A 9317-nucleotide genomic window follows, 5' to 3' on the forward strand; every position below is an offset into this window, starting at 1 on the left:
ATAGCCAACCAATGGGAGGGCACACCCTGCGTGACAGGCCGTGAGACACGTGATGCAAGGAAAGGGAGGGGTAGATCACATGACTTCAGCTTTTGCCGGTCTCAGCTGGAGAAGTCCACTGCGGGGATGTGAAGGTCCCCGTGTGAAGTGTATGAGTTCCCGAGGCCACCAGGCTATATCTGTGGGCTAGTGAATGAATTTATACCAGTTGCGGTCATGAAATACTCTCCTGAATGACATTAGAAGAGCGAATGGAATCCAGGCCCTGCGCTCAAAGAGCGCACGGTGTGGGTACACACCCATAGGCCTAGTTGGCTGGCGCCAGGCCCGGGCTCACACAGCGGGTGTGGCACCCAACCTGGACTAGGGCTCTGAGACTTACTGGAAGAAGGGTCTTTATATTTTGACAAACTGAAGCAGAGAGGAGCTCAATCCTGATGGCGGAGGTAGAGGCCACCTCACTGATTTCTTTGGCCTGAGGCATTTCTTTTCAATCCTGCCTTTTTACAGCAGAGTAATCTAACATACAGAGCTCATAGTCAGTGCTCTTAGAACCATCACACATCTTCCCTTGGACTCTGAACACAAGTCCAAGACTGTCGTGAAAGATCTTGCAGTTCCTGCCTTTCCAACCACAGGGAAAAATACTTAGGAAGTTTCCTGATTGACTTTCTGGTTTTTGTACCCATGGGCTGACACACTGTCTCTCCCACCTGGTCTGCTTGCCAACAGTCCACGTGTTCATGGAGCATGCATTCTAGTGATCACCGTTATATTTTATTCTCTGTCCCTGTATCAATCTCTTCTATCAAAGGTGGAGTTCCTGGGGACAGGGACAGGATCTGACTCTTCTCTGTGACTCAATCCTTAGCACTGGCTTAGAATTTGGAATTAATAAATTACAGCCCACCCCCCCCCATCACCTTGGCTCACACCATAACCTATGTCTTGAATCAGGGATTGGAGAAAATGTCACCAAACCAAGTAGTTCTGTTATTCCTCAAATCAAGGTCCTGGAATTTCGAAGTTCTTTGAGGGATCCTGAAGGGTAGGAGGCAGTTCCAGCACGTCCTGGGGCTGGTAACTTGAACGGCAGGTCTCAGGTAACAACAGCAGCCTCAGCATCAATAATTGAAAGCAAGTCCAGCCTGCCTAGGGTTCTTCTTCACCCCAAGGACTCCCCCTCCTGTCCTATGCGCTGATCTTCCCAAGCAGGAGCGTCCAGCCCAGGTAAGCAGGGCCCTGGAATGTGGGTTCTCAAGCACACCAGTTCAGATTCACCATCACCACCTACCTATAGGCTTCCCTTGTGGCTCAGCTGGTAAAGAATCTGCCTGCAATGCAGGAGACCTGGGTTTGATCCCTGGGTTGGGAAGACAACCTGGAGAAGGGAAAGGCCACCCACTCCAGTATTCTGGCCTGGAGAATTCCATGGACTGTATGGTCCATGGGGTTGCAGAGTCAGACACGACTGAGCGACTTTCACTTCACCTATCTATTAACCCCATTCATATATGCTTTTTAGTAGCACCCCCCCTTAACTACCACCAGTGGCCTCAAAAGGGTAAGATGGTCCAGGGCACAGGAGAAGACAGAGTTCATGGGGATGGGGGGTGGGTGTCTTGGGATGAGGGAGAGAAGAGGCTGAGTTAGGGGAAAGTGTGTGCTGTGTCTCTATGTGACTGTGAAGGGAATTCTGAGAGAGGACAGAGGAGGGGAGTGCAGGAGAGGGGAGACAGAACTGGAGAATAAATATGCCAATCAAGGACCATTCTCACCTTCCAGGGAAATGCTGACAGAGGGAGAGTTCTGTGGTGGTAAGGATATCTCATCCTAACACACTATGGAGTATTTTGATGGCCTTTTACTGACACAGAGTAGTGACAGTGAAGGAGTTCCTGACTTTGTAGTTGTGCTATTTTGTTACACAGTAATGGGTCAGAGACCAAGCAGGCACTGGGTAAGGTGGGAGAAGAACTCAGGCAGAACTGGTAAAAGGGGTCCTGAAAAGGGAGACTTACAGAGATGATGCAAAACTGATGAAGGGAGCAAGGTGAAGATGAGCCAGGGTCCAGAAGTGGGAAGAGATGGTTTGGGATTGGGTGCTGAACTTAAGTGGCATAGAGTCCTTGAAAATGTATGGGCCTGGAATCAGACCAGCTTGGATTCAAATCCTAGTTCTTCTGTATGACTCTGGACACGAACTTAGCCTTTCTGAGCCATGGTGTGTAAAATACAGGGATAATTGCCACTGGTACGGGCTGCACAAATGACAGGCAAGTGACATGTGTGTTTCCCTCCCTTCCTCCACCTCAGGGCCCAGGTAGGGACCATGTCCCCTGCCATCGCGCTGGCCTTCCTGCCCCTGCTGGTGACATTGTTGGTGAGGTACCGGCATTACTTCCGACTGCTGGTTCGCACAGTCTTGCTCCGGAGCCTCCGAGATTGCCTGTCAGGGCTGCGGATGGAGGAGCGGGCCTTCAGCTATGTGCTCACCCACGCCCTGCCTGGAGACCCTGGTCACATCCTCACCACCCTGGACCACTGGAGCAGCCATTGCGAGTACCTGAGCCACATGGGGCCTGCCAAAGGTCAGTGTTTCCTAGCCTTCTGCTCCAGGAAGCACCTCCAAAATGGTGAAGGAAGATCTGCGATCTGCCACTGTCTTACTGGGTGACTTGAGCAGATTCTTGATCTTCAATGGGTCTCTTTTTTTCTCCTCTGGAAAGGAGGGAGCTGGGTAAAATTACTCATTCATCCAGTAAAATTTATCACTACCTGTTTTGTATCAGACATGTGCTAAGTGCTGGGGAAGAAAGAGGTAGAAGCCACAGGGATGAATCAGCCACAAAGGCTGGCCTCAAAGTGGGCATAATACAAGGGAATAACTATCTCAGCACATAACCCATAACCTTGTAATTATGGGTCTGTAATTCTCCCCCACCATGGAGGCTCCCCCATCCCATTCAGGGTAGCTGTCTGCTTGGATTTGTCTGAATCTCACCTCCCAGCACATGTGTTTTGGAGTCTTATTTAAGAGATTCATCCAATTCAACGGTTAGAAAGATATTTCAATGAACAAAACAAGGGAGAAGGAAACTGGAAGGTCTAACAAAGATCTTTTAGGATTTTGGTGGTGCTTTCCATCTGGGCCCTCCCGGAGAAAGCAACATTTGAACTGAGCCTAGAATGACTGCTTTCGAGCTGGCCAGGTAGTTGAGGATAGAGGTGAGGTGGAGAAGGACAAAGCCAGCCGTGTATCTGAATGTGGCATGAAGGAATGAGCCAGCATGGTTGACTCTAGGCACAGTTGTTCAGGATGGTTGTGGTGGGAAGAATTGAGAGCTGAAACCAGAAAGGAAGGACAGGATCAGGTCTAAGAAAGTTCTGAATGTCAGGCTGAGGATCCCATGTTCAATCCCAAAGGCCTTTAGGATCATAGGAAACAGGGAGCAATAGGGTCAGATTTGTTAGAAAGATTCCTAGTGGCTGGTGTGAAGAAGGCAAGCTTGGAGGGGCAGGGAGACCAATGGGGCTACTAGGACTATAAACCAAAAAATAAATGAGATTCTAGCCAGTTGGGGGCTGCAGTGAGGCAAGTGGGCATTTGAGACCCCTTTCTATGAGACCCCCTGCATCATCTCCCATGTCTGCTACAATAGCCACTTCCTCCCATAGGTCAGATCCTGATGCGGCTGGTGGAGGAGAAGGCTCCTGCCTGTGCACTGGAGCTGGGCACCTACTGCGGGTACTCCACACTGCTTATTGCCCGTGCTTTGCCCCCTGGGGGTCGCCTTCTCACCGTGGAGCGGGATCCACGCACGGCAGCAGTGGCTGAAAAACTCATCCGCCTGGCTGGCTTTGACGAGCACACGGTCAGGCCCCACCTCCCCAACCCTGATCTCTTTCCTACCACCCTAGGCTTTACACTAGTCAGCCTCCCCTGTCTCCCACCTAGGAGAAAGAAACAGTTCTTCTGAGGAACTATGACCTTGGAGAGTGTTTGAGTTCTTATCTTCCTCTTCCAAGTCACTGGCACATATTTGCTGCTGGATGACAAAGCAGCAGTTAAGAGGAAAGTCTCTGGAACCCATCTGGGTCCAAACCTTAGTCTGCCTCTTGTTAGTTATGTGATCCTGGGCAAAGCACTTGTCCTCTGAACCTCAGCTTCTTCAGTCGTAAAATGGAAATCACAATTCTGATTCTGATTTCTTGTTCTGAAGCCAGAGGAAATATGAGAACATACATGGGGACCTTGGCCAGGGCCTGGCACAAAATAAGCCAAATGCCAGTGGGGTCTGGTGTGGGAGAGCAGTCATCCCTCCCAACCTCACCTCCAGTGCCTCCCCCTGCAGGTGGAGCTCATCGTGGGGAGATCAGAGGAGGTGATCCCACGTCTAAGAACCCAGTACCAGCTGAGTCGGGCTGACCTGGTGCTCCTGGCGCACTGGCCCCGATGTTACCTGCGGGACCTGCAGCTGCTGGAAGGCCATGCCCTGCTGCCAGCTGGTGCCACTGTGTTAGCAGACCGTGTGCTCTTCCCTGGTGCACCCCGCTTCCTGCAGTATGCCAAGAGTTGTGGCCGCTACCATTGCCGCCTCCACCACACTGGCCTCCCTGACTTCCCTGCCATCAAGGATGGCATAGCCCAGCTCACCTATGCAGGGCCTGGCTGAGTCCAGGCGCAGGGGTACTTACGGCTGCCTCCCCCCACCCCTCCCCAAGCACAGACCTCAGAATATCCCCTCCCCTCCCTTCCCTGCTTGTGGACTGACACATGCTGGGCTCAGGGCTAGAGGGGCTCTCCTCCCACCTCTGTCCCCCTCTGGCTCCATGCTAACCTGAGGCCTCAAGTTCTGTCAGGCTGTTTGATTCCATTGGTTCCTCTCCTTGTAGTCCAGAGTCATGGACTGACAGGCAAGAAGCTTGAGCTCCCAACCCAGCCCTGTCACTGATTTGCTGGGTTACTCCATGGGAGTCTCTGCCCTGTTCTGAGATTTAATCTGTTCTAATACCAGAGAAGTTGACTAGGAGAGTTCAGGGGCCTCTCAGTTCTGGGCCTCAGAGAACCTGCCCCCCAGCCTCCCCAACCCCATGCCATTTCGGGTGGAATCAAAGGAAGCAGTAAACACTGAGTTAGAGGGCTGGCAGGAATGGCTGGGTGCAATCTGGGCCAGAGGAAATGGCAGTGAAGCCTCAGCTCACAGCCAGGGCTACTCTGGCCTTCCCTAGCCCCAGACCACACGGCCAGGTAGATCCGCCTGAAGTCCCTTGAATACCCTTTCCCCAAAGCTCAAGAGAAGACACTGGACTCCTCTAGGTTCCAACAAGAAAGAGGGAATAGACATGGGGGAAAAAAAATCAGTCCTGTGTCTTTATTAAAGTTAGAAAGAGACTAGATCTGACAAACAAGGGGTGAGGTGCTGGCTAGGAGGGAGGGGGCTGGGCTCAGGCCCTGGGGATTCAAGGGCATACTGATGGCCTCGGAGGGACCAAGAAGATCAGGTCCTGGCAGCAGCTGAGGAAGTGCCCGAGGATGAGCATTCAGGCACTGGGGTGGGGCATGGGGGTGGGTGATCAGCTGGTTCTGCAGGAGGTCCAGGGCCATCCTTGGACCCCCTTTCTTGTCTACCTAGATCATCCACTGGTCCTGATCCTGTTCGTTGCCTTCCATGTCCACCTGAAGAGGAGGCTGGGTGTGGGTGGGGAGGGGCCTCAGCCACCCAGCCAGCCCCAGTCCCAGATCCTGCCCCTGGCGGCATCCAGGGTTTCCGTACCCTTGGCTGCCAGTGAGGTCAGGGACAGGGGCCCTCCCGCACACCCCTGCCTACCTCATTGACCTCTCCATCATCAGGTGACTCATTGTAGTCATTCATCTCATCCATGTCCTGCATGTCCTCGTCATCCTCTGAGTCCTCTTCACTATCCTCGTCGTCATCTTCATCTTCCTCTTCCTCGTCGTCATAGTGCTGGTGAGGCAGGGAAGAGCCCGGAGGTTCTGTAGGTCTGCCTGGGCCACTTCAAGGACTGGCCCACTTGGAGCTTCTCTCTGGGGCCAATGAATGAGCTCCACTCCTGATCCTGTCCCACTCGAGTCTAGCTGGTTGGTGCACGACCTTAGTGCTGAGCCCACTACCCACCCTCTCTCTCACCTCTTTCTGGCCTCCACCAGTTGAGGACCACACCTACTCTGGAGTCAGAGGTCAGACCTTGAGAATTAGAGCAGAGCTTCAGTCCACCTGAGCCCCACATAGGCCCCACCTGCTATAGCCACTCACCTCTGAGGCCGGCTTGCCAATAGGTACCAGGTTGTTGTCTTTCTCTGCAATGCTCTGGAGCTGTGGCCAAACAGGGAGGAGAGCAAGGCTGGGGCCCAAGCAGGGAAGTCAAAGGCATGGCACTCACCTGCCCTGCCCCCAAGAAGACCCCCAAGTGTGGAGGAGAAGCTTCCTTCCAACTCTCAGGAAGATTCAGTCTCTTTCCTGTCATCTGCCACTTACTTATGAATTTGATCTAGCTATGTAAACTCTCTGGTCTTTGGTTTCCTTATAAGATTATGGTGAGAATGAAGTGACACTACCAGCCTAGAACATGACATCGGCAAGGTCCTCAATAAACAGTCAAAAAATACTTTGTGTGTTGTAGGGAAAAGAGCCTGGGCTCTGATCTGGCCTAGAGGTCCCACAGTCCTCAGCAAATTAGGGTAACACAAAGGTGAGAACCTAGGCCCCCAGCTCAGGACAAAAACCTCCCCCAGGGCAGACCTGCAGAGTAGGGCCAGGTTAAGGCCAGTGAAGGATGGGGAGCCTGACTGAAGCTCCACTGCTGTGCTCGGTTCTCACTCACCCAGGCCTGATGCTGCTGTTCTTGCTGCTGCAGCTCTGTCTCCTCCACACAGGGTCGATCCAGATTAAACCACAGTGTCTCAGTCACACGGGGGAAGAGTGAGGGGAACAAGGTGGACATGGCTCCTAGACTGAGGGAAAGGGTCAGGTGAATCCAGCTCTCTCAGATGTGTGTGGTTTTTTTTATTTGCTTACATTTTGACTTGGAGATTGGGTGGAGTGTACAGTAGCAGAGACACACCCTTTCCCTGTGGGAATCAGACAAGACCTGGGTTTGAGTCCTGGCTCCACCACTTACTAGCTGTTTGACCTTGGCCAAGTCACTTAACCTCTGAGCCTCAGTTTCCTTGTCTGTAAAATGGGACAATAACAATTATACCACCCTCACCGTAATTCTAACAATTAGTAATTTACTTCATGGTAAGCTGTTTGTAAGCTTTTCAAGGAAGGAAGAGAATGGAAGCCAAATGTAGAGAGAGGAAACCAGAATGCAGACTGGCAATACAAAATTCAACAAAATTAAAGATGCAGGACTCTACTGAAACTACCTTTACCCCCTCCAAACACCAGACCTACTTTCTGCTCCTCCATGCTTCCCCAACCCATACCTACCCAGTGTCAGAAATTTAGGACAGGAACACCTCTATAATGAACCACAGCTAAACTGGGGGGCAAGGAAGGGAGGTGTTACCACGTGCAAGTAAGGCTCAGTAAGACATTCTAAAGGCATGAGTAAATAAGTAGATGAAAAGACTGAATAGATGAACTAACATGTGAGAGAATACATAAACTCAGCTCGGCTTAAGCGGCTGAAGGAGCTGAAAAGGAAGGTCCCAGAGAATCTGAATTAAAACTTTTCAAAAAAAAAAAGAAAAAAAAAACCTTTTCAGCTCACAGGAAAACTGAGGCCCAGCAAAGGCAACGACTGGCTCTGGGTCACACGGTAAGCTGGGCACAGAACGCTTGCGGGGAATAGATCCAGGCCAGGCACAAGAGATGAGGAGAAAAGAATCTATGTCTAATTCTGTTCTTGCCCTAATTTATTTGACCAATCCAGGGCTAGCTGCTGCCCTTCCGTGTAGCGCAGCTTCCCGGCGCATTTAACAGGATCAATAACACCCACCCCACAACCAAGGAAGTACTGAAGAGCCATAGAGCCCGACTCCGAAAGACCAACCCATCGCCGTAAAGCCTCCACCCATTCTCTGCTTATTATAATAATCGTGGAATTGACCAACAAGAAGGCAGGGGCGGGATTCCAGCAGGCATTTGTCCTTATAGGGTCGCTAATCGCGAAAGGAGCGGGGCCTGGGTAAGGCCAATTAACTGGAAGAAATGCTGAGTGACTGGAAGTGGTACCAATGAGTGACGGGTCTTGTGTGACGGGGTAGGGCTTACTCTTGAGGAAGCGGCCAATGAGTTGGAGCGCTTTGATGTTAAGGGGAGTGTGAACAGGCAGCTCCTGAGGAGGCGGATCAGGAGAATGGGGTTTCTCTGGGGGTAGGGAAGGAAGGAGGGACGAGGAGACAGGAGCCGCAGCCTAGCTTCTGTACTTACCGCGCCGGGAGGCGGCAGCCGGCGGCGACCCGGAAGCACTTCTTTCTGCCTGACCGGAAGAGCCCACCAGAACCAGGGACACACCAAACGCATGCGTCTTTGCTCTTCTTTTGTTTCCCGCTCCCGCCCCGCCAGAGTGGAAGTGACGTTCCATACGTTGGTCACGTGCTGGATGGAAATTTGGCGCCCAGCTCTGTCGGCCCAGCCTTGAGTGTCAGCCAATCGGTCTCTCTAGCCTGGTCCCGCCCCAACGGCCCCGTGCAGCCCCGCCTCTCTCTCTCCCCAGGCAGTACTTGCTGGCCAATCCCTGCTGAAAAATAGCTGGCGGTGACCAGTGTTAGGACTAGGACTGTTTGTTGTGCTGCGTGCCAGGAAAATTAGTCTACTTCTACCTCAGAATCGCTGGGTGATTTTACCCCTCGCCGTTCCCGTCTGTCCTTTCTCTCCTTCAGTTTCCCGTTTGGGTGCATACATTCATTTATGTATGCCTTCAACGGAAATATTTGAGTCCCTATTATATTCTATATTCCAGGCCCTGCTAGAAGTGGGGGCTAAATCTAGGAACATGGTCTCTGCCCTCAAAGACCTCAGAGTCAAGTAGGGAAGCCAGACTCTGCAGACCTGCAGTGGGCTCCCTGGTATTTGGGGGGGGTGGGGGCGGGGGGGGCGGGGCGAACGGGCAGCCCCAGGGAATGTGGGATCTTGTTCCCCGGCCAGGGATCCAACCAGCGCTCTCTGCGTTGGAAGCGCTGACCGTCAGGGAAGTCCTTTCATTGGTCTCAAGATTGCCTTTCCAGGTCTGCATTCCAGATTTTGTAAGGGCTTGAGTGTTTACTCAGTCTCAGGCGCAGCATTCTGCTACCGGGGAATTGAGCTGCCCTCTCCAGGTCTGGGCTAAATCCGCTTAGGGGTCAG

General features: G+C 52.2%; 2 protein-coding genes across 12 annotated transcripts; one reads left to right on the forward strand and one right to left on the reverse strand.

Annotated features, from left to right (window-relative positions):
* Window positions 1-9: 9 nt before the first annotated feature.
* On the forward strand, window positions 10-5493 carry TOMT (transmembrane O-methyltransferase). 2 transcript variants are annotated; one of them, XM_043481242.1, is made up of 5 exons: window positions 10-446; window positions 1011-1230; window positions 2317-2591; window positions 3679-3875; window positions 4356-5493. In XM_043481242.1, the coding sequence occupies exons 3-5, from the start codon at window positions 2333-2335 to the stop codon at window positions 4674-4676; spliced, it is 777 nt and encodes a 258-aa protein (XP_043337177.1). In that variant the 5' UTR covers window positions 10-446; window positions 1011-1230; window positions 2317-2332; the 3' UTR covers window positions 4677-5493. The 2 variants fall into 2 exon arrangements, with proteins under 2 accessions (XP_043337177.1, XP_043337176.1); XM_043481241.1 differs by having other exon boundaries at window positions 10-1230.
* On the reverse strand, window positions 5348-8545 carry ANAPC15 (anaphase promoting complex subunit 15). 10 transcript variants are annotated; one of them, XM_043481253.1, is made up of 5 exons: window positions 8403-8545; window positions 6847-6971; window positions 6279-6338; window positions 5832-5969; window positions 5348-5692 (listed from the first exon to the last, which is right to left on the reverse strand). In XM_043481253.1, the coding sequence occupies exons 2-5, from the start codon at window positions 6964-6966 to the stop codon at window positions 5633-5635; spliced, it is 378 nt and encodes a 125-aa protein (XP_043337188.1). In that variant the 5' UTR covers window positions 6967-6971; window positions 8403-8545; the 3' UTR covers window positions 5348-5632. The 10 variants fall into 10 exon arrangements, with proteins under 10 accessions (XP_043337188.1, XP_043337189.1, XP_043337197.1 ...); XM_043481254.1 differs by having other exon boundaries at window positions 5348-5680; window positions 8403-8539; XM_043481262.1 differs by having other exon boundaries at window positions 5348-5680; window positions 6847-6976; window positions 8403-8531.
* Between the last annotated feature and the right edge of the window lie 772 nt (window positions 8546-9317).

This window comes from Cervus canadensis, chromosome 11 (assembly GCF_019320065.1).
Source record: "Cervus canadensis isolate Bull #8, Minnesota chromosome 11, ASM1932006v1, whole genome shotgun sequence".
Classification (NCBI taxonomy): Eukaryota; Metazoa; Chordata; class Mammalia; order Artiodactyla; family Cervidae; genus Cervus; species Cervus canadensis.

Excerpts from the sequence above, each read along its gene's own strand:
- ANAPC15 (XM_043481255.1), bottom strand. The coding sequence starts at position 8,047 with ATGGGTGGAGGCTTTACGGCGATGGGTTGGTCTTTCGGAGTCGGGCTC. Across the intron at positions 6,972-7,968 it reads AGTACTTCCTTGGTTGTGGG|GAGCCATGTCCACCTTGTTC; the intron begins GTGGGTGTTATT and ends CCCTCAGTCTAG. Across the intron at positions 6,339-6,846 it reads AACAGCAGCATCAGGCCTGG|CTCCAGAGCATTGCAGAGAA; the intron begins GTGAGTGAGAAC and ends GTTTGGCCACAG.
- TOMT (XM_043481241.1), top strand. The coding sequence starts at position 2,333 with ATGTCCCCTGCCATCGCGCTGGCCTTCCTGCCCCTGCTGGTGACATTG. Across the intron at positions 2,592-3,678 it reads CCACATGGGGCCTGCCAAAG|GTCAGATCCTGATGCGGCTG; the intron begins GTCAGTGTTTCC and ends TTCCTCCCATAG. Across the intron at positions 3,876-4,355 it reads CTGGCTTTGACGAGCACACG|GTGGAGCTCATCGTGGGGAG; the intron begins GTCAGGCCCCAC and ends CTCCCCCTGCAG.